Source organism: Onychomys torridus, chromosome 12 (genome assembly GCF_903995425.1).
Source record: "Onychomys torridus chromosome 12, mOncTor1.1, whole genome shotgun sequence".
In the NCBI taxonomy this organism is placed as follows: domain Eukaryota; kingdom Metazoa; phylum Chordata; class Mammalia; order Rodentia; family Cricetidae; genus Onychomys; species Onychomys torridus.
Window position 1 is genome coordinate 62,065,007 of NC_050454.1, and position 23,204 is coordinate 62,088,210.

At 42.5% G+C, this 23,204-nt stretch overlaps 3 protein-coding genes across 8 annotated transcripts in view; 2 read left to right on the forward strand and 1 right to left on the reverse strand.

The window, feature by feature from the left end:
• Positions 1–7,785, forward strand: part of Jam2 (junctional adhesion molecule 2) — a 54,782-nt gene extending 46,997 nt beyond the window's left edge. Inside the window, exons 9-10 of the mRNA XM_036203201.1 lie at positions 1,807–1,849; positions 3,724–7,785. Of these exons, the coding sequence (XP_036059094.1) occupies positions 1,807–1,849; positions 3,724–3,756 (76 nt within the window). The 3' untranslated portion in view covers positions 3,757–7,785. The remainder of the gene's footprint in view (positions 1–1,806; positions 1,850–3,723) is intronic.
• Positions 7,786–9,818: 2,033 nt separating this feature from the next.
• On the reverse strand, positions 9,819–17,902 carry Atp5pf (ATP synthase peripheral stalk subunit F6). 4 transcript variants are annotated; one of them, XM_036203200.1, is made up of 5 exons: positions 17,726–17,902; positions 17,240–17,281; positions 13,434–13,612; positions 10,466–10,590; positions 9,819–9,944 (listed from the first exon to the last, which is right to left on the reverse strand). In XM_036203200.1, exons 3-5 carry the CDS (start codon positions 13,595–13,597, stop codon positions 9,907–9,909), a joined length of 327 nt encoding a protein of 108 aa, XP_036059093.1. In that variant the 5' UTR covers positions 13,598–13,612; positions 17,240–17,281; positions 17,726–17,902; the 3' UTR covers positions 9,819–9,906. The 4 variants fall into 4 exon arrangements, with proteins under 4 accessions (XP_036059093.1, XP_036059091.1, XP_036059092.1 ...); XM_036203198.1 differs by having other exon boundaries at positions 17,107–17,281; positions 17,429–17,791; XM_036203199.1 differs by lacking the exons at positions 17,240–17,281; positions 17,726–17,902 and adding exons at positions 15,311–15,378; positions 17,107–17,233.
• Positions 17,184–23,204, forward strand: part of Gabpa (GA binding protein transcription factor subunit alpha) — a 29,865-nt gene continuing 23,844 nt past the window's right edge. Inside the window, exons 1-2 of one of the 3 annotated variants that reach the window (XM_036203196.1) lie at positions 17,184–17,285; positions 19,919–20,020. In XM_036203196.1, the coding sequence (XP_036059089.1) occupies positions 19,944–20,020 (77 nt within the window). In that variant the 5' untranslated portion in view covers positions 17,184–17,285; positions 19,919–19,943. Of the gene's footprint in view, positions 17,286–17,754; positions 17,818–18,400; positions 18,779–19,918; positions 20,021–23,204 lie in introns of those variants that run through there. The other 2 variants (XM_036203194.1, XM_036203195.1) reach the window with 2 other exon arrangements.

Consider the following 23,204-nt stretch of genomic DNA (forward strand, 5'->3'; position numbering starts at 1 on the left):
GAGGGAGAAAAAAAGAAAGAGCTCAAGGTCAGGATGTCTGTGTATGGAGAGACATGAAGATGACATTGTGCTTCCAGCAGTAAGGGAAAGAGGCGATGAACACAAAAGTCCTGGGGGACAGACTATACAGAGATGTTGCAAAGCACTTTTGAGGATTTTGAGGTATGTGGCTTTGATTCTAAGTAACATAGGAAGTCCATGAAGGGCTGTAAGCAGCTTTAACATTTTTAATTCTTTAACGTTCATCTTGATTTCTCTGTTAAGAATAAACTTTAAGGGGAAAAAATGAAAGCAGGTAGAGCAATTAGAGAACAGACAGTAACCAAGACAAGACAACATAGCTTATGGTGCCAACATGGTAGTGTTGGAGTACTTGAGGGTTTTATAGCACAGAGGATATATTTTCAGCAATTAACTGATGGAGATTCAGGCTGTTAGGAAAAAAGTCAAGTGGAAGGTAGCTTCAGGGTTACAAGGACATATCCTCTACTTACTGAATGTGAAAGATTGTAGGAGGTGTGGCCTTGGGAGAAGGGTCAAGGGGAGGGGAGGTCCAGAGTGCTTGAGCTTTCAGTATTCAAATAAGCTTATTAGACTATTAAGTAGAAATAATCAGTAACAGAATATATACAAATCTGGAGTTTGGAGGGAAATATTTTTCTTCTTTTTTAGTTTACTTTTATGTGACTGAGTGTTTTGCCTGAATGTATGACTGTGTACCAAGTGCCTACAGTATCCACAGAGGCTAGAAGACGGTGTCAGATCTCCAGCAGTTAGAATTACAGATGGTCGTGAGCCACTGTATAGGTGCCTGAGCCCAGTTCTCTGCAAGATTAGCAAGTGCTCTTACCCACTGAGATCTCTAACTCCTGGGGGAAAATACTTCAGCTGTTAACAAAAATGTTGGAGTCCTGCATAAGACATGATGAGATCATCAAAGTCCCAATTTTGCTGCACTTGATCTGTGACTGACCTCCCTTTTTATTATGGGCATGGCAGATCGATCCCGTTTACACACTCTTCCCTCTTCCCAGCTGGCATGGCTTCTCTTAAACCCTTGGAAGACTCACCTGTCACTGACTTCCTGCCTCAACCCGGGTATCTCAATCTCGTTGTATCCCAGGGCAAACACAGGTCAAAGTCTAAAATATCAGGATTAGCAAAGGGGCAGTTCAGAAGAGAGCTGCCTAGGGGCGTAGCCACTACCCAATCCCACCCCAGCCCCAGGCAACTGTGAGCACTTGAGTTTTTATTAAGATGAAAAGGGAATGGAGGTTTTAAACAAAGTGAAAAGTGATCTTAAATAAGTGAGGGAGATTTACACTTTATTAATTTGAGCCTCTGTCAAATCAAACAGGAGTCTTCATAATCCAGGAAGGAACATTTTATTTCTTTACACCTTGTGTCTACCCATGAAATCTAGTCTTCAAATTCATTTAGCTTCTACAAGAACCCCCAATCAACATGTAAAACTTTCCATGGACAAATGAAATTTCAGATTATAATAATCTACTTTTAAAATATTTAATGTTAATATATCAGGTTGAAAATAAGTCTCTTGTTTGTGTATTCCACAGATACAATTTAGCATGTTAGCCTCAGGCTACATTTTGTTGCTGAGGGTTTCACACAAACCTGTATGTACTTTGCTGCATGGCTTCTCTGGATACTGTCTATAAATGTCAGGAACTCAGGCTGGGCTGTTGGGTTTTCTTCTTGCCTGGCTAAGATAGTCCTGCTGAATGAGGATGGGTTCCAGTTGGAAGTAATAATATAGTAAATACTGTCTTTATGTTCTACAAACAGGAAGGGTGGTCCTGCATCTAAAGCCACTACAATGAGCGAAAATGTGAGTACTATTAAAGCATGTTCTTAGAATAGGATATTAAGGGACTGTGGCAGGAAAATGAAGGAAATATATGGATATTGTGACTTCATTTTTATGAATTTAGATTGGTATCTACCACTGGTACAGTAAAGGATCTAAGTAATTCCTTTCCATCTGGGTTGGCATGATAAAAATGTTTGGCATTTACGGAGCAATTACAGGAAGTGATTTTCATCATATTCTGTTGAGGGTATTCAGCTGTAAGTCTACCTCTGTAACATGAATCCTAAAGGGTCTTATTAATAAGAAAAAAACCTAGAGCCAGATATTGAGGTGAAAGCAGAAAGATCAGAGAAGCAGAGCAAGCCACAGCTGACCTCACCTCGCCAACTCCTCAGTCGATCTTGTTTTCTCAGACTGAAAGCCTGGGTCCTCACCCAAAAGAATCTCAGCTGAACTGCCTTTTTTTTTTTTTTTTTTAAATCTCCTCACGTCTTATATACCTTTCTGTGTCTTGCCATATTATTTTCTGGGATTAAAGGCATGTGTCCTTCCCAAGCAAAGACATGAGATCTCAAGTACTGGGATTAAAGGTATGTGCCACCACACCTGGCTCTGTTCCCAGTGTGGCTTTGAAATCAGAGATCCAGATGGATCTCTGTCTCCTGAGTGATAGGATTAAAGGTGTGTGCCACCACTGCCAGACCTCTATGTTTAATCTAGTGGCTGTTCTGTTCTCTGATCCTCAAGCAAGTTTATTAGGGTTCACAATATATCACCACATACCTCCTTAATGTGACTGGGTCTGGCATGTTTAGGTATTTTTGATAGATGAGAAAATTAAGTCAAGATCTCCCAGGCTAACACTGGTGGAGGTGGAGCCCAGTACCCTGTGTCTTTGATGTCTGACCCAGTAGACGGCTACTGGCAAGTTGTGGTTCCAGACTTTTATTCCAAGCATTTGGAAATGTTAGGGATATAAATTAGCACCTGCTGCCACAGTAAAGGAAATTATCATCTAGTTGAGACCAGTTAGGAACATCATTTGGACCTGCTGAACTACTTTTTGGCAATATAATAGAGAGGGGACAGCCAATATTCTCAGACGCTTAAAGTCTTTCCTGAGAAAAGAGGATTCTCAGAACTCCTCAGAACTCTGGGGAAGGGATTCTCAGACTTGTTCCAGAAGAACTCAAGCATCAGTACCTTAAAGATTTAAGTGATTCTAGGAGACAGTAGTATATAATACTCATTTATTGCTCTGTAAAGGTTTTTTCCTGTAAATTCATTTAAAATTTACTTTTGTTAGGATCTATAACAGAAGTCACTATGTTTTGTAGTTTACTACACTAACCTTTAATTAAGGAACAAATATCATGTCCTATCCTCATCTGTAATTTACAGAGAAAATCTTTAAGATTGGAATAATATAAGGTCATCCTGTCAAATAATAAAAAGCACTTTGTCTCTAAATGAAAGGGAAAGGGACTTCTTTGTGTGTGTGTGTCTGCATGTGTGTGTGTCTTCCTCTTAGTTTCCCTCACCAGCTCCCCAAGTCTCCAGTTCACTTTTGTCCTGTGGTAGGTGGCCCACCTCACAGTGTTGGGCCACACTGCTGCTGCCCTGGGCGCTATTGGATGAGCAGCAAGAGCATCCTAGCACATGCCCAACAAGCCGAATTCCTCCTGCTATCAGTCCAAGCTCGCTCTTCTCAGCAAAGGTCGAGCTTCTTGGCTTCCAGCTTTGACTTAATTGTCCATAAAACTAGATTTAGTTACATATAGACTAACTGTAACTCTAAGAACCTTATAGTTTGATATTGTTAAGATTTATATGAATGTGTTTATATATGAAGTAGCACATTACATTGAGGATTTTTTTTCTTTCTCTTCTAGGATTTCAAGCACACAAAATCCTTTATAATTTAAAAGAATTCCACTTTCAAGATGCACCAAAACCACAGCTGTCACACAAGTTATTAAAATATTGTAAAAATCTGCTTTGTCTTACCTTTGCAAAGAGATGGCTGAGGAGATGACATCATAATTTTTATGACCTCCAATTCACCTGAAATTGTTATTTTAAGCAGAGTTCTTGCCATCACCTAAAGTACAATCTGGTATCTTGTGTCTGAACTAAAGAGAAGGGAAATGCCTGGTACATCCAGAGTTTTGTGAAATGCAAATGAATGTCCTAAGTTTTAGAAAATTTACTATATCATACCGACTGCGAAGCTAACCCAAGAGGCATGGATACACTGCAAGTGCTCTCCGTGCAAGAGTGGCCTATGTGTTCAGGAAATACTCTACAGAACGCAAACTTCCCACCAGAACCTTCTTCTTACCTCTCAATAACCCTATTCCCATGGTCCCTTGTCTCTAATATGTCCGTAGGGGAAGCCCAGGGCTGGGTCTTCCGCCCAAGGATTTGCACTTTGTGTTTACTTTCACCTCTCAGAACCAAAACCACCACGAATGGAGCTGCTTGCTGCTATCTCCATCTCCTGAGACTCCTTTGGAGAGGCTCCAGGACCTGGGCATCGGAATGCACTACTAGAACCTACACAGCTTCGTAGACACCTTTCTCTGCATGAGTGGTGATCTTCTATCTGTCTCGAAAAACAGTTCTGAGCTGGGCTAGTCCCTCACTGCTGAAGATAAGGAGTTGCCAATCTGCTTCTAATAGAAACAGGACATGGGGGAGAGAAATGTTTGCCCTCTATGTAAAATGTGGACAAATGAGCTCATTTTGACTCCCAGCTTGCTTGATACAGCATAGGCACATGAGAAACCATGGCTGAAATGAGAAAAGGGTCTAATGTTTTCTCAACTGTTTAACCACAAAGGCCAGTGGCTGATGTCAGAATATGAAATTCTCAGGGCTCAACAGTAAAACCAGTCCGGTTTGCACTGTTTGGGACTGGTTTAGCCATATTGAAAACAAAATGCAACTAGGGATGTCTAGTTCTGGGTAATAGCATGAGAAGGTCATTTGTCAGCTTTAAACATGGTTAAATTGGCGCCAAAAGAATTTGTTCTTTCTACCCAAAAAGCAAAGCAGATTCTCGAGATTCACTGAACAAGTGGAGTAGGTGGTTACTGAGTACCTGGTTGTATCAGGTCACTGGGGAGTTGCCCACTGCCATACTGCTCCCTTAACTGTGTGGCCTTCAGTCCTTCTCAGTAGACCCTTCCTAAAGGTGGAACTTGTGTAAACTGCTCTGCTCTCAAGGTCAGATTCACACTCAGTCGAGCCAGGAAACTCTACAAACAACAACACAGTAGACACTTTAACTCCCATGCTTCCTGTTGCGACCCAAGGAGAACAGGCGAGTAAGTGTGCCTCTGTTCCAAGAAAACGTAATTCACAAAACCAGTGACACAGGCGGGATTCGCCCACAGGGACAATCTCCTCATTCCTGGGAGCAAATGACAAACGTGTGGTGTATAAGAAATCAGGGTGAATGTTGCCTATGCCATGACTATAAGACCCGCTTTGACAGGAGGAATGCTGTCCTGCAGTGCCAAGTAGACACACGATCTCAAGGACGCCTTTGCAGGCCATACTCCACCATCACAAGACCAACGGCCTCAACTTCACTGACACACATCCACAGTGTGAGAGGACAAGTATGTAGTGCCTTAACTTCACTAACAGATGAAAAGCTTCCTTTCAACACACTGAAGCCTAGAGGTTCATTTCATGCCATGTAAAAATCTAACAAAGTCTGTGCCAAACACCTATTAGACATTATGAACTAAATACTGTACATAGCTAAGCAGAGACCATTGAATAAAGAATACTTTCTTCTACACAAAGGATGTAACTGCAAACACTAATCTTCTAGTTATTAAGTCTATCACAGTGGTCACTGCCATCCACTTGTCCACTTGCTGTTTTCTGAGACTTGAACACTAATAGTGTATCAAAGTCCAGCATTTTGGTTTTATTTTTCCACAGTGAACCTGTGACCTGGCTCTAGAACTATGGTCAAAACCTTTGTTTTAGTACTGTTGCCACTGTAACTAGAAGCAACTTATTTTAGTTAGGGTGGGGGTTAACTTAACTTAGTCTGAGTGTTTATTTTTCAATACAACTTTACAAAGAACTTCCTTCATTCTACAGCTCACCTTTTGATGAAAGTCCACATTTCAAAAATAGCTACAGGCAGCTAAACTTTTTAGCCTCATTCAACAGAGCAGAGGAAGCCACTCACCTATTGTTCAGTAAAACCCAGGAAACCCCTCCCTCTGGCCACCTGCCGCTATGGGGTAGCTCTTCAGTAGCTTAAGATGAGGATCTGACTCATGGCTCAGCTTGGATCCCTGCCAACTTCTAAAGTCAGAATACAAAGGGAAAATACTCATTGGATGCTTTATTGGATGTATGTCAGAGGTGGGGATAGGGAAGTGCAAATCTCATTCCTCCTAAGAGGTTAAAGAGGGGCCTGCCGTTTTACAGTTGGCCACTTCTCAGGTGTGCAGGGCTGCTGCTAAAGGAGTTGGGGAGTTGGGGTCTTCATGAACACATGTCCACCTGATCCACAGTTCATACTTTTTCTTCATTTTAAATTCTCCAGTTCCTTATACTTCCTCTTCATCCTCAGTAACCTCTGGCTCACCCAGCCCTCTCTGGTCCCCAAACCTATCTGTCTCCTATCCATTCTGTCATGGCGGGACACATCTTCATCCACTGATTTTCAGATCTCTGACCCGGTATTTAAAATGATTCTCACAAAGTCATCTCCAAGCATACTTCATTTTGACTGATTATCAGCCCGTCTCCTTTTCCGTTTCCCTCTGTAAGGCTGTTATGGCCCTCGGTATTCTCCTTCCATTCTGTCCTGTTGTCTTCCCACCCCCACTCCTAAGCCTCTATTTCATGGACCCCCGCTTCTGCCTCCCTGGGCTCTCCTCACATCTCCTCCCACCTAGATAAACAGACTCAGCAGCTAGAAGCTAGAATCCACACAAGAACTTGGGCACTTGTGTCTGAGTCTAATCCTTCCCAGCTCCATCCATTTTCTGGCAATTTCATTGTTCTTCACGGCTGAGTACAATTCTGTTGTAACTTCTTGTGTTTCAATGTTGTTAGTCATCGACATTACATGTAAATTCTAACTGCACAACCATCCCATCCCTAAATTTCTCCATCTTTAACTTCCTCATGGTGCCATTCAAACTGGAATCTCAGGCTTCCGTCACCCTCCCCTCTTCTTTCTGGGGCCTTCTCTCAAGACCCTCTTTCAGTCACTTAACCTCTCCTGCTCCAAGGCATCGTTTCCTCACCCCATCGGACAGCGTGCCTATGTACTGTCATGTCTAAGGACAACTCCCTTCCCTCTTCCCCTGCCTAAACACTTCTCACTCTTTCTTGACTGAATCAAGTCTACATTCCAGATGGGAATTAAAATGCTCCTCCTATCCCTCACACATAAGCTCTCATATTACAACCCACCTGAGCAGCCACATCCTATTCTTCTTCGATTACATTATTATTCACTGATCAAATGAACTGTTTGTCTTTACAATTTATTCTGCCCCTTTGAATACACGCATGTATTTACAATACTTCCCTTGGAATACTAGTCCTCAGCACAAGCTATGGACATTCTACTTGTAACAGACAAGTCAAATTCAACTTGCTCTAGCACAGCCTTCTCATTTCCTAGCTGCAAGTTTCTTCTCTGAATTCGCAAGACATTTGATTCTTCTTTGGTATTTACTCATTCCTGTGTTATAGCCTAAGTATGGACATGTCTGACCCCTCTGCCAATCTGAAACCCCAAGAAAAAAGACTGACTCATGTTGTCCAGGTCTTCATAAACCCCAAGGTATTTAATAGAATCTAACATGAAAACAGTTCCTAAAAGTGCTGAATACTTGTGAAGCACAGAGAATGATTAAATGTAATCATCTACTTAGATTAATAAAACATTATATTCTGATACGACTCAATTTGTGTTCTATGAATTATTACTACATGAATTAAAGATGGGCAGAAATTAGTTTTCCCTTTTAGCAATGAGGTGTCCATATTCCCACACAGTTCTTTCTTATGTATGTGAGTAGTTGTCTACATGTATGTCTGTGCACCACATACATGCATGGCTAGTGCCATCAGACATCAGAGGGAGTCAGATCCCCTGGAACTGGAGTTCCAGGATGGCTAAGAGCTGCCATGTGAGTGGTGGGAATTAAAACTCAAATCCTCTGGAAAAGCAGCCAGTTGTCTTAACCACTGGGGCATCTCTCCAGCCCTAGCCACACATTTCATACATTTTTTTCATCGCTTGTTTCTTGCTCAGTAAGATTTGGAACATTTTAGCAGTAATAACTGGTAAAAAAAAAAAAAACCTAAGTGAACTGTCATGTTTGTTGTTACCAATCAATATGCATCAATTTTTAATGTGTCATATTTTTACTTCACCAAATTCAAAGACATACTATAATGTCTTTTTACTTTCTACAAAGAAAATGCTTTCAAAATAATAAAGTGTGTCAACAAAGGACCTATTTAGTTTAAGACTAAAGGCAGATACTTTCTAATATTCATTTTACGATCATTTTCTGCTTTTAATGTGCTACCTATAAATGTTCTTAAAGATACACAAATATTGAGCATGTTCCCATGATCTATAGTTGGATTTTTAAAGTAAACTACTGCTACTCAATTTCTTTTGTTTTGAGACAGGGTCTCAATATGTAACCCAGGCTGGCCTTGAACTCCCAATCTTCCTGTCTTCATTACTTAATTATTGTGATTACAGGAAGGTACTATTATCTCCATTTTATTAATTTGTAAACTGACTTTTCCTTCTAAAAAGTATTTAACTACATTGAATTCCCTGAAGTAACTGAAGATGCGGAATCTTATCTTTCTAGATTTTAGGACAATACAGGGCAGAGGGAATAAAAGGTTTATTCATAAAGACATACTTATGTAACAGGGCTACAGGAATGTCGTGCTGCTCAGAGACTCAAGGGTTATACTTTCTACAGAAAATGATGCCTGCACCGAGTATGCCTACCCCTTAGTGCTATCTTGAGATTTCTCGTCCCCATTCCTGCATCCACGTAAGCTTAAGTGTGTAGGGAGGTACTAGTGATGAGAACGAATGAGAACAGACGGGCATAGAAACAGAGAACAACTTGGTCAGAAACCATCAAGGTTATGAGGAATCTTATCCTCCAATTTGCCCCCAAGGTAGTTAAAGGTCTAATAAACACATATCCTGGCATGTCAGACACTGTCAGATATACGATGATGAGGCTATTTCCCTTTAAAAGGCTAACTTCCTTGAGCTCCACCTACAGTTGCTGAAACTTCGATGTGAAGTTCCTGATCTGTAACATATCCCCAGGAAATACATGCTGCCTCTTTTATGGCTGGGCCAACAATGTTACACACAGCTACATCTTTTAGAGCCTTTTGTTTCAAGCTACCTTCGCTCTTGAATCCACACATCCCATAACCTGAAGGCAAAAATGACCTGACAATGGTTAAGACACAACAGACATTTATGTGCATATTAAGTTACAGAGTTTACTAAGAAAGTCATGACAAGGATGTAGAACCACTGCTTCAAGAAGGTAAATATAAGTCAGCATACACCTTTAATCTCAGCACTTGGGAGGCAGAGGCAGGCAGATCTATGTGAGTTTGAGGCTAGCCTTGTCTACAAAGTGAGATCCAGGACATCCAGGGTTACACAAAGAAACCATGTCTTGGAAACATACATCCCCCACCCAAAAGGTAAATACAACATTCTTCCCTTCACAGCAAACATTCCCTTAGGTGATGGGCTCCACTATTAGAGGACAGCACTGTACACTGGGAAGAGTCTAGCAGGGAAAGGCAATTTTACCCAATTTATCCAAAATCTCCATCTGCTACATTCTAACAAAATGAAACGATTTAGAAAAAACCCACAGACAAGTCAATGCCAGACACATACTCTGTATCACTAAAGAATTTAAAGGACATTTGATAACTGAGAAATGAATGTTTATTTGCATTTTTTAATTAGTTGTACAACTAATTCATGATAAATTACCAGATGAATTTTATAATATTCTTCAGGACTGGGGTTTTTCGATGACTTCAAATTGGGGATCTAAGGAGAAGGAAAAGTTTCAGGCTTAGCCATGCAACAAAAACAAGATTTGCTACAATGCTTGAAGTTTACCAGTTCTTAGATTTTTTTTTTTTTTTTAAAGAAAACATCTGTTTTTAAACATATATACAAAAACATAACAACCGTCAACCTTTCAACAGCTTCTGTGAGTAGGGATCTCTATTAGCCTATGTTGCATAAACAGTGCTGTGTAACTAGGCCAACCAAATAAGAAAGCTGTCGTAATTCATGTGCTCTCCTACACCGAAACAGTGTAGTAAAACAGTGACCCGAAGGCTTCCTTGTGAACACATCACAGTTGTAGGAACTCCACATGTGACTGTCATTTAACTTCCAAACAATCCAAAAAACTCTCCTGGATGAAGTAGAGCTCAGTGAGAGCATTTGCACAAGAGAGGCAAGGTCCTAGGTCGGAGCCTAGCACGAACACCCAAAAGAAAATGACACGAATACTCTCTACCTACAATAATCCCCCAAACTTAATCTGTGATTAGACTTACCTTGAAATTTGAAGGTAGGAAACGTATTCATGTCTCCTCCACCATACATTTGTTTAAGCTTATAAAGCTCTTTGTCCAGCTCTTGCTGATACTCTGGGCCAGTATCAACAGGTCCTCCAGATGTCCTATTGGACAAATGAACAACAAAGAAAACTGATTTTATGCACTAATTAAAAAAACGAACAAAACTGAAATTACACTTTACCATCAAGTTTTAAGAGATTTTAGAGGTACACCTATGGGGTAAAAAGAACTTTTTAGGATTTGAGTTCATTCAAATTTGTTTTAGAATAGGTTTCAGAGATGAGGTAACTTCAAACAAATCTCTAACACTCAAGGTTTGTTAGCATCAAAGATACTTACTAATCAGACCCTCTCAGGATCTGAGTTGCAGTATATGGAAAATGATGCAGTCCAGATAAAAAAACGAAGAAACTCAAACCAGTAAAACAAGAAATCCCAGCAAAACCCAAACCATCAGAGACCTGAACTGTTAAGCCTGGCAGCTGCTAAATAATGAATTGATAAAGGGGCCGGGGAGATGGCTCAGCAGTTTGGAACACTGGCTGCTCTTGCACAGGACTCAGGTTCATTTCCCATTATCCACCAGTGGTTTACCAGTTAACCAGTTCACCATTAACACCAGTTCTCTAGGGGGCCTAACACTCCCTTCTGACCTCCATGGGCACCAGGCACACAAGCTGTGCACATATATATATATATATATATATATATATATATATATATATATATATATATATATATATATATACATACATATATGCAAAACACTCATACACATTAATGAGACATAACAACAAAAGAGTTATTACAGATAGGTCTCTCAAATACCCAAGGTCTGTATACTGTACACATGTATGGAGGCCAGGAGTCAATGATGACATCTAGTGACTTCCTCTACATCTATCTTTCTCCATTTTGCTTTTGGAGACAGGATTTTTCACTGAACTTGAGTTCATGAACTGGCTAAACTGGCTGGCCAGCAAGACCTCAAGGATGTCCTATCTCTGTCTACTAATATTCAGATTAAAGGCAAATGCTGCTGCGGCTACAGCATCATGTTTTTTACATTGGTGCTGAGGAGCCAAACTCTGGACCCTCTTTATGATACAAGAACTTAAAAGACTGAACCACTTTCCCAGTCCTCAAGACTTTTATTGACTGCATGGTTAGTTACCATTATTAGAGTTCCAAAATAAGTATCTGGCATTTAAACTTCAATCAAGAGGGTCCAACCTTTGCCTTAGTTGGGGTTACTATTGTTATGATGAAACATGACTACCAAAGCAACTTGGGGGTGTAAAGCTTATGCTTCTATATCACTGCTTATCATCAAAGACAGTGAGAACAGGGACTCCAGTAGGCAGGAACCTAGAGGTGGGAGCTGGTGCAGAGGCCACGCATGGAGGGGTGCGGCTTACTGGCTTATTCCACATGGCTTGTTCAGACTGCTTTCTTATAGAACACAGGACTTCCAGCACTTGGTGGCCCCACCCACAATAGTGTGGGCCCTTCCACATCAATCACCAATTAAGAAAATGCCCTACAAGCTTGCCTATGGTCCTATCTTAGGGAGACATTTTCTCAATTGACGCTCCCTCATCTCTGATGCCTCTAGCTTAGGTCAAGTTGACATAAAATCAACAAGCATAACACTTTAACTTGACACTCACCTACAAAGCTCATGCTTGAAATTGTGCATATTTCCCCTAGGCCCTATACCTCTGGGATCAAAAGTGTGTAATTCTCCAAATTTCGTGCTTTCTAGTTTTCATACTTTAATCTGACATCATTTTTCCATCCTAAAAGATATAACCTTCCTATTCCTATTTACCTATCTAGTCTTTAAAACTATTACTCTTAACCTGGTATAGTACTCAGTGTGTCTTCCAGTTGGTTAAGAAACCATAAGCAAAATCATGAGTAAATGCTTTCCTTTTCTTTTCTTTTCACACCGGAAAGATGATTTACAGCTGCCCATGAGACACTCAAAAGAGTAGAATGATCCCAAGCACTGCCTTCAAAGTCCTAATGTGAACTTTTCCAAAATACCTTTCAAAAATGTCTCCAGCTGGGAAGTGTTTCCTTTCAAATCTCCAAACACTAGATACCACCTAGCATCTAACCATTTACGAATACTTGTTTGTTTATAAGCTTTCTACTTCCATCAGATTTTAAGAATCCGCATGTTAGCCGGTGGTAGTGGCGCATGCTTTTAATCCCAGCACTCGGGAGGCAGAGGCAGGCGGATCTCTGTGAGTTCGAGGCCAGCCTGGACTACAGAGTGAGTTCCAGGAAAGGTGCAAAGCTACACAGAGAAACTGTCTTGAAAAACAAAAACAAAAAGAATCTTCATGTTATAAAAACATGGCCCATTTCAATTAGCCTTCAAGTTCTTTGTAAATGACAGAAGACTAAAGAAAAGAATTATACACGCCTGTGTATCATTTTCCTAAGATTTAGGGGTTGAACCAAATGATGGATAAACTGGGCATTCATCTCAAATGTGTGGTTTGTAATCATGTTTTTCCAAGTCTTACTTCAAGCCATTTTGAGTGTTTTGTCATTTCCAGAGAGATATCACCATGAAAACATCCTTAAAGAGAAAAATGCTGTTTATGCACATTCCCAAATCACGTCACAGAAAAAGCCAAAAATGAGAGTTGGAATACACTGATTGTATGTTTTGCTCAATCATTCTTAGTTCTATGATGTTAAGCTAATCAATTTCTCTGGGACTCAATTTTCTTAGCTACTAAATGATTTCAAGATGCTGTGTACTTCTGCGACTTATTTCATTATAATGACATGATTGTGCCTATACTTCAAATGACAACAGATTTACTGGAATTGTCCTTGGAGCCTTTATAAAGAAGATACAGTTAGGTTGAAATTTACATACTTTGAATATTTATATTCACAATGTGCCTGATCATCTACCACTTACTGTCGCTTTGATCTGTACTCTCTTATCTTGTCCACGAAGAGTCTCTGTATCGGATCAAGTTCCTTATTATATGCCACGGCTGTCACACCAATGTTCCTCCTCAGATGCACAGAGACTGCCGAGCGAAGGACAGAGGAGAGCCTGAAGAGCCGCTGGAGAATCATGGTGAGTCTCTGGTACTGGACAAGCATCAGAAGGTTATGCACTTCTCACAAAACACCCCAAATACATCATGTGGAGACCTAATTCTATCAATTAGGTTACAGAACTACAGTGCACCGGAACTCAGGCTCTGTCTGGTCAGTCGCAGACATACGCAATGGCCCTTCCATTACAAAGCCTTTGCTTTTCACCAAAAGGCTCTGGGACGTAGAAACAGCTGAGAGCTCTAATAGGGTACAACAGGAAGAAAGCACACAGTCTGGGGTGATGCTTTTTTCCTCCCATGAACTTGGACCTAAGGAAACAGTGAGGTGAGCTCTCAAGAACATTACTTGTCTCCAGCAGGAAAAGACACTTTGCTCATAATGTGCTAGTTTCCATGACCCCTCAAAGGGCCAAAGGGCACTGGACAAAGAGAGTAAAGACAGTTGTCTTGGCCAGGAACGAGAGGCTGGAAAGTTCCACTTCACAGGCCCACAGGAAGGAAGAGCACTGCCTGTTAACAGCGGCAGATCCTTACTTAACACTGTAACAACCAAATCAGCTTCCAACAGAAACAGTACGGGAAAACAACCACCCCAGGTGAGCCCTGCAGTAACAGAGAGGTCAGATGATAGAAACTCATCAGAGAGTTTGCACAAGGTCAAAGTCAAAAGTTTAAAAATCAGAGCTTAGCCTTTCAAGTCCTTAGACCTCCTGAAGCTAAAACAAAGTAATTTTCTAGCTAAAAATGTTGATAGATACATTAAAGGACAGGATAATTCTTGTTGAGACCCGAGTTAATGATTTAAAACTCAAATGCAAAAATATTCCTAATTACAACAAATACACTCAAGCAGGAAGTCCAAAAGGAAGAGACAGGAAAGCTGACATTTAGCAGAAGAAAATTTTCTCCAGATCTAGACTTAGCTCATAAAGGGAAAGGGATCACCAAACCCTAGTGAAATGGCAACAGAAGAGACCACATTTCAATGGCTAGGTTCGTAATGTTTCTTTAGACAATAAATGTACCCTGGGAAATAAAACCAGCCCTCTCCTACCTCACATCTGTTTAATAATCACTGTGCTACAGTCTGCTGTCTCAGTTAATGCTTCTTAAACTGTCAGTGACAAAGGGTCACTCGAACCCGAGGAAAACCTACTCCCACCCAGATTTTATCTGTATCCGCCTGCTGAGACCTGACTTGTAGTGAACTGTGAGGACGGATGCAGTGGGCACACTGCTACCAGTGTATTAGTGGAGAATCTAGGAACAAGGACTTAACAACCTTGACAGCAATTTGACAAATTAATCTGTCCCTTGAATCTGGTGAGGACAGTTACAAAAGTGGTGGTAGATGAACAGCATTTGATCCCCAGAATCTGCGTGTTCTGTTGCCTTTTGGTTGTCCCCCCCCCCCCCCACTAACAAGAGTTTTTATTAAGATAGGAAAGAGACAGACATGAACAGGGCTGTGGAAAACACACGTGGTCAAGGGAGACCCGGGAACATGGCGCCGGCTTATAAAAGGGTGGGCCGCGCATGCGTACAGAAGCCCATGTGGCTACTCCACGCATGCGCGTAGCTAAGTCAGGATTGGCAACCAGTGTATAATGAATGCCAGCACTGAGGAAGCAGAGACTGGCAGATGTTTGGACTCAGTTGATAACCTAGTCTTCTTGGCAAGATCTTGGACACCGACTGACCTTGTCTCAAAAAACAAAATGCATAGTACCTGGAGAGTGACGGCTGAGGCTGACCTCTGGCTGCCAGAGAAACACGTGCAGAAGTGCCCACATACACCTACATAAATACACAGATGCACACAGACAGACAGAAAGACAGAATTGCATAGAGAGGTTGGAGTAGCCCTTTATCACTGAAAGTTTGATAATCACTAACTACAAGCCAGCAGAATGGCACAATGGTTACTAAACATATGTGAAGGGAGTAATTCTATCTCCCAGGGCACATTTGTTGTCTAAAGACAATTTTAGTTGTCCTGAGTAGGTTGGATCCAAGTGTCTTGTATACCCCTACAACATGAAAAATAACAACCCTCCCACTCCCACTTCAAAAAGTTATGCAGTCTAAAGTGTCAATAATACCAACTTCAACAAAGCCTGGAATAACATTTAGTACTGCTCAAAGAAATCAAATAAGCAGAGAGAGAGACCATTCACCAACCAGGATGAAAACATTTGAAGAAATTAAAGTCTTGATTAATGTGTCACTCATGATCTACCAGAGAATTATACAGGTGAAAAGACTACAAGCAAACAAATTTTAAAAAGGTCCTTATATCAAGAAAGTATCACCCAACTCAATGTCTGTCCTCCTCTCTGGAAATCTAGTAAAGGTTAACACTTGTTTAGTCCTAGAAATTAAAAAAAAAAAAAAAAATTGCCCAGTTAAGGAAATACCCTTTAAAGAGTTAGGGGAAGGTGTTCTTAGTCTTGCTTTCCGTTCATAAAAATTATATCTAAGGAAGGTTATTGTTTACCTAACATTCTACAGTCAACCTGCTGTCACGCTGACTGCAAAGACTGCCATTTTTTCTACAAAACTAGGCAAAAAAAAAAAAGTTCCAGTTTTCAATAATGTGGCATCAAAGTACTGATTCTCAATTCACATTTCTAATTTACCCTATTTCCTGAGCCCCAAACATACATGTATGTGTTTCTTGGCCTCCTAAATCCGACACAATCATCCAAAAACATGAACACACACTCTCTTACCAAAACTACCTGCTGCTTCTCCTTTACTGCCTTCCACTTTTTCAGATTCAACAGTGAATACGGACTGTTCACTACCACACAGGAGAAAATGTCACCTTAAGTGCAAAACACATCTGTGACAAATTCGGTATTGATATACTATCAGGGGTTAGCTGTCTGTCAGGGGTCTGATATTAAAATATCGGGGAAGGCATGGGGTGTGTGTGTGGGGGGGGGGATCAAAGTTCAAACCCAGAGGCGTAGCCTTGGGAAGGAGCGTGGCTCCCCTATTTATAGCGATGACTGACCAGCCCGGCCCAAAGCGAGTCCGTTTGCTGCCTGTTAGGATGTAACCATCGGTCAGTCCATCGTTCCTAAAGTCACCCCACAGGGCTGTTTCAGCACCATCGTTTCTAGACTAGATGCAAACTCTCGGGATACCGCTAGTGCCCCTTTTCGTCTTAAGGGGCTCGACCGGCGCTCCTGCCTAATTCGCAAGCTCCTCGCTCGTGCTTGACCTTGGGCTGCCCCAGGCGGGCTGCAGACCCATCAGCCCGCCCTCCTGCCCTCCGTGTGCGCCTGTTCTGCTCTCGAGAGGGTACTAACGGGCTTTTGGTGTCTAAGGCCAAGTCTGACACTCAGCCCGGCCCGGCCCGGGTCACCTGCGACCTCAGGCCGGGCCGGGAAGGTGCCAAGGACACGGGGCTCTCCTCGCTCCGACTAGAGCAGAGGTGATGGGCAGCCCTTGGCTCGGGAAGAAACCCAGAACCGCAGTCCCAAGAGGCCAGGCTAGCCTAGTTACCCTCCCAGTCACCTTGCACCGAGTCCCGAGCTGCCAGAGTCACCGCCGCCGCCACCGTTCTACTTCCGGCCCTGGCTCCGCCTACACACGCCTACCCGCCATCGCAATGCATTATGGGCCGCCGCTGCAGTCGTTCGACGCTCACCGGACAGGAAGCGCCTCGGAGACAGTCTGCGACCGGACGCCTCTAGGTGAGACAGAAGCCAAACAGGAGGAGGAAGTGGAGGGCAAGTGCTTCCGGGTCCCACAGCTAAGACCCCGCCATCTTATCTTCCCTTCACTTAACTTCACCCCTTTTTCCCTCTTGGAAACAGTGCACTGTACGCATGCGTACTTTGTTCTCTCTTCTAGTTCAGGCTCCCTTCGGAGTCAGCGTCTTGTTCCGTGGGGTTGGGGAGGTGGCTGCAGTGTCGGGGGGCAAGCGAGCGCGTAAAACCAAGCGGCCAGGGGCGTTTGTGCCTCGTGAGCCTCCGTTGCCGCCGGCGTTCGTGTCGCGCACGCTGCTGGGAGTTGTAGTTCCAGGCCCAAGGGTGCCTGGGAGGCGGGAGAGGGGCCGGGGTTCCTTAGCGCCGATTCCGCGGGAAGGGCCCCGGGGCCTCACTCTGCGAGTCGCGGGCGCGGCGCGGCTTACCGGGAGAGTCGCTGCACGTGGAGCCCGCGCCGCCGCCGTTCCCAGCCGGCTCTGGAGCGCGGCCGAGGGCCACGGGGCGGATTCCGAAGCTGGTGAGTGCGGCCGCGCCGCGGGGCTGGCGGGGAGCGCGGGCCCCGCGCGGCCGGCCTGGTTCCGGGGCTTTTCCCCCCCACGCCGCGGCCCCCCCGCGGCCGCCTCTGTGTTTTGTTTCCGCTGGTCCCCGGCGTTGTGACTCCCATTTCCGTTCGTGGAGACTTGAGGGAGCCGGGTGGGGAGGGGCGGGAGAGGCTGTGCGGGGAGCCGAGGGGAGGGGCGCGGGGAGCGGCGTGGGCCGGGGCCGGCGCGGCGGAACGCCGAGGGCGCGCTTGCCGCCCGGCGCGGTGCAGGCGCGGTGCAGGCTCGGCGCGCTGCCTGGCTGCCTGCCTGCCTGGCTGGCTGGGCGGCCACGGCGGCCCGGCGCTCCCGGGGCGCTCTGGATGGGGCCAGACGTCTGTCACCCGACTCTGCGATCCCCGCACTCCAAATCCAGTTGCCCTTTCTGGAACGGTCTCAGAATCGCACACTAATCTTTCTGATGACTTCCAGTTTCTTTTACGAAGAAGTCAGTAAAGGTTAATGTAGTTGGCCAGCTGTTTTTTGTTTTTTGTTTTTTTTTTCCCTTGTCGTTGGCGTAGCGCAGCAGCGATGGAGTTCAGGGATTCCACCCTAGGGTTAACAGCGTAGAGAATGGTGCCAGTTCGTCGTTTCAAGATGATGAGTAGTCGTTTGAAAATAGATCCATAGGTAGGCAGTGGCATGGCCCGACAGGTAAAGCCACTTGCTGCCAAGCCTGATTATCCGAGTTCAACTCCAGGAGCTCAAGTGGCAGAGAGAACGGACTACCACAAGCTGCCCTCTGACCCCCACACATGGGCACATACGAACATACCTCACTTGCCTAGCTCTGGCTGACTTGAGACTTGCTGTTTAGACTAGGCCGCCTAGAATGCAGAGGTCTGTGTGCCTCAGCTTTCTGAGCCCTGGCATTAAAGGAGCGTACCACCACGCCTAGCAGTAAGTAAATGCAATTTTTAAAAAACCAGTAGGTAGTTTGGACTAATGATAGGTCTGAGTGCTGGCAAGAGGAAAGGATTTCAACAGATTCACCATTCACGTTCTTAGATACCACACAGTTGTGTTTAACTCCACAAGATACTGGCCACCATTTAGTGATTTTTTTGTTTTGTTTTGTTTTTTGTTTTCCCCTCATTTGTACGCAGACCCGGGTGCCAAGTGGACTGAAGTCCATTTTACCTGTACGGCAAGTACGCAAGTGTATCTTGGTTACATGGTCATGAAGTAGTTAGTGAATTAAGTAGTGAATGTTAAGTTGGAAGAGTCAGGAGAACAGATAGAGGCCAAGTCCTGGAGTCTAATGGCAACTAAAAAACCTTAAGTTTACAGGAATGAAAAGAAAAATGGTAGTTTTGGAAACCTGGATGCCCTTCCCCTGAAGAAGGGTCTTCAGTTTTTTAATTAGATTTTGGTTTTTGCTCTTTACACACACAACACAGATGTACATGCTGCCCTTTTTCCTAATGGTGATTGTATTTTCTAGGAAATGCACAATACAATGTGAATGAATTTCGTTTTGGAATGATTTGTACCTGTGCATTTCTTCGTACCCTGAATTATTTTAGTTTGCTTTGGTATGAATTTCCTGTTTCTGTGCTGAGCTTTGCCGACTTTGGGAGTTTGTCCCAAATTGTTTTTCCTCTTTTTGGTTATTAATTGTTTGGTCTTTCCACTTAATAGTCACTTTCAGTTCTGTTTTGTACCTTGTGCATTAAATAGGAATTCTAATCTTTATGTAATCAGACCAGATATTTAGCTAGACAGTTGTAATCCTTCTCCCGTGTTGAGCTTCAGGTTTGAATCCAAGCTGTTTTAATATGGTTTCTCCAACTTTCACTTGCTTTTGTAGTGTCTTGAATTAGCTTACTTAGACTGGGCCAACAAATTCCAATAAGTAAAGGGATGGAATCACCATATCAATTTAAACAAAAACTAGTTTATATATGTGGTATGTGAGCTTTCACATATATAAAGAGCACCTCTTCTCCCTCTGCTTTAATTCAGATTTGGTCTTTTTCTTGCATGTCATTTTTGCTCATACAGATGATGTTTAAAAATCTTGACATTGAACTCTTCCAGGACTGAACATTGAAAGACTTCAGCCATGACTAAGAGAGAAGCAGAAGAGCTGATAGAGATTGAAATTGATGGAACTGAGAAGCCAGAGTGCACAGAAGAAAGGTTGGCAGTTCTGAATTGAATTGATCAATTTTTACTCTTACTGGTATACTGGGTTACAGTCAAGGACCAGGCCAATATGTTTAGTTTTGAACCCCCTCCCACCCACTCACCCCTGACTTAATGGGTCTGTAGCTCAGAGAGGAAGGCATTTTTGAAATATAAGCAGTAGTAAACTTAGTTGATAATGAGCACACAGTTATAATAGCCTGTCCCCACCCCTATCTAAAAGGCATTTCTTTATTTTTTTATTCTTTACTAAGTACTGATCACTTTTATTTCAAGGACAGTTTAATTCAACCTGAATTTAACAATAGTTATTTATGAATAACTGCTGTATATTAGTAACTATCAGGAATAAAATGAGTAAAATAAGACAGTTTCAAATGTCCTTATAAAAGTCTAAGAACACCTGTGTCCACAGTACTGAGCATAAGAGTAAAAGCGTTGCTTCTTGGAATGATGATGGCGTCTTACTTGAAAGGGGGTGGTGATGAATTCAGAATCAAGGGGGAGATTCTGATAGAAACAGATTGGAAACCTCAGTAAGGAGGATGTGGAGATAGTAGCTAAGGTGCTATTGTACTCTGTAAAGAAGGAGACAAGCTAATACACTAAAGCCAAGTGGGACTGGAAGACAGGCTGGGATGACTTAGATCTGAGGATGCTGAGTTAAGAAGACAGCTGAAATGTAAACTTCAGTGCTAAAGGGAGCTTTCGCTTAGTTTGACTTTTCTGTAGCACAGGAATCGATGCCCGGGATCAGCTTAGCTGGGTGGTCTTGACCTGAGTGCACTAAGAGCTTCTAGTTGAGTTGTGGGAATGGTCTTCGGTCACCTAAGAGTGGTCTGGAGCTACAGTCTCTCCGAAGATCACTCTTGACCTTGTTGGCAGGGAACCTCAGTGTGTCCAGTGAGCCTTTCTCTAGGGCTTTTCGGTTAGTCTAAGAAGGTGCCAAGGGAGAAGCCATAGTGCTTTCAGTAACTCAGCCTAAGAAACCTTGTAGCATTGGGTCACACAGCTCAACCTTTGTTCAGGTTGGGAAGGAGCTGCAGAACTGGAGTCTAGCATATCTATTTATTTTTATGCACACAAACACTCCTAAATGCTCTGGAGAGCCTACAGTGTTTATCACGGGCCCTTTGCAGTGTCTGGGGGGAGAGTAGCTGTTAACGTGTGGCTCAGTGTAAAGAGGCCATAGGTGTTCTCCAACTCCAGCAGATTGTCGTGTCGCAGGAATTGAGAAACAGTAATGTGAGATCATCCACATCCCTTCAAAAGAAGCTACTGATTAAGATTTTTAGGTTTCCCAAGGTTTATAACTTTGCAACAAGAAACTTTGAAAATCTTACTTAATACTTGGTATTCATAGAAGTGAAATTTTAGAATCTGTTTTAAGGTAGCATTTGGATCTTTTAAAAATAATTATTACTGCCGGGCAGTGGTGGCACATGCCTTTAACCCCAGCACTCGGGAGGCAGAGGCAGGCGGATCTCTGTGAGTTCGAGGCCAGCCTGGTCTACAGAGTGAATTCCAGGAAAGGTGCAAAACTACAAAGAGAAACCCTGTCTCAAAAACCAAAAATAAATAAATAAATAAAAAGGATAGACTTCTGTGCTTAATAGCCGAAAAATATGCTGAAAGTGTTCGCTTTCAAAAAAACCAAAACATGCTTTATATCAACCAAGAATAATACACTATTATTTTAAAATAATATTGTTTTTAATCAAGAGTAGTTCTGTTTTATAAATTTAAATATTTTAAGAAATGTGTTGTATATATTCACTAAATATATATATATATATATATATATATATATATATATATATATATATTATACTTGGAAAATATGTAAAAATAAAATGACAGATTGTGTATGTGTGCATACTCATGCACTACACTCATGCACTTATACACATTTGTGTGTGTTGAATGTGGATGCCTGTATGCCATAGCATGCATGTGGAGGTCAGAGGTCAGCGTCAGGTGTTTGTCCTCATGATCCAGCTCGTTTAGACAGATCTCATGTTTACCACTGCATAGGCCAACCCAGCTGGCCTGTGAGCCTGGGGTTTTTGCTGCCTTGTCTCCCTTCTGCCTGTAGGAGCACTGGTGAGATGTGTACTGCCACATCTGCCTTTACCTGGGATCAGAGGACCCAAACTCCCATCCTCAACATGTACAGCAACCACTGTCCTACTGAGCATTTCCCTAGCCACTCACTCATGTTTTATCTTACTAGAAAATTTTATTTTTAATTATGTGTATTTCAGTTATGTGTCTGAGTGTGGGTATATGCAGGTGAGTTTAGGTTCTAGCAGAGGCAAAAGCATCAGATCACCATGCAACTGGAGTTTTAGATGGGTGTGAGCCACATGATGTGGGTACTCAGAACCAATTCATGTCTGTCCGTCCATCCCCATGCCCCACCACCACCACCACTGAGGTATCTCACTGACTCCCACTTCATACTTATTTTAATAACTATAAAGAGATTTAAGTCATATTTAAAGTTTAAATGTGTTGTGAAACTTAATTTAGTAAATACTATTTCCTCAGTCTTCTCTTTGCCCCCCTGTAAGCATTTACAAGAGATATGTACAATTACTTATCAAGGCTTTTAACCTAAGAATTGTAAAATAACAATGCAGAAGAGCTCTAAGTAAGTTTTAAGGGACAATATAATTTCCTAAGACTGACTAGGCAGTGGTGGTGCAAGCCTTTACTCCCAGCACTTAGGAGTCAGAGACAAAGGCAGGTAGGTTTCTGAATTCCAGGCCAGCTTGGTCTATATAGTGAGTTCTAGGACAGCCAAGACTATTCAGACACCTCTCAGAAACCTAATAATTGGTTAGTATTCAAATTAAATCGGAAGTATTTATATTGTTATGCCTTATCAATTTATATTTACTAGATTATATTGGTAAGGAAATTGATTAGTAGAAATGATGTACAGAATTTTGGTTTTGATTTTGTTGTTGTTTTGTTTTGAGATTTGAGATAAGTACTCATATAGCCCAGGCTGGTTTATATTTCTCTATGGAATTGAGGATGGAGGGTGACCTTGAACTGATGCTTCTGCGTCTACTTCCCAAGTGCTATGATTACAGACTTGTGCCAAAATCTCAACAAGTTTTACAGATTTTAAAGGACACAGTATATTACTATGGTTCTGGGTCTTAAATTC

Coding starts and splice junctions, on each gene's coding strand:
- Atp5pf (XM_036203200.1), bottom strand. CDS start 13,597: ATGATTCTCCAGCGGCTCTTCAGGCTCTCCTCTGTCCTTCGCTCGGCA. Junction 10,591..13,433: donor GAGTACAGATCAAAGCGACA/GTAAGTGGTAGA, acceptor TTTGTCCAATAG/GACATCTGGAGGACCTGTTG. Junction 9,945..10,465: donor TCCTACCTTCAAATTTCAAG/GTAAGTCTAATC, acceptor CCTTCTCCTTAG/ATCCCCAATTTGAAGTCATC.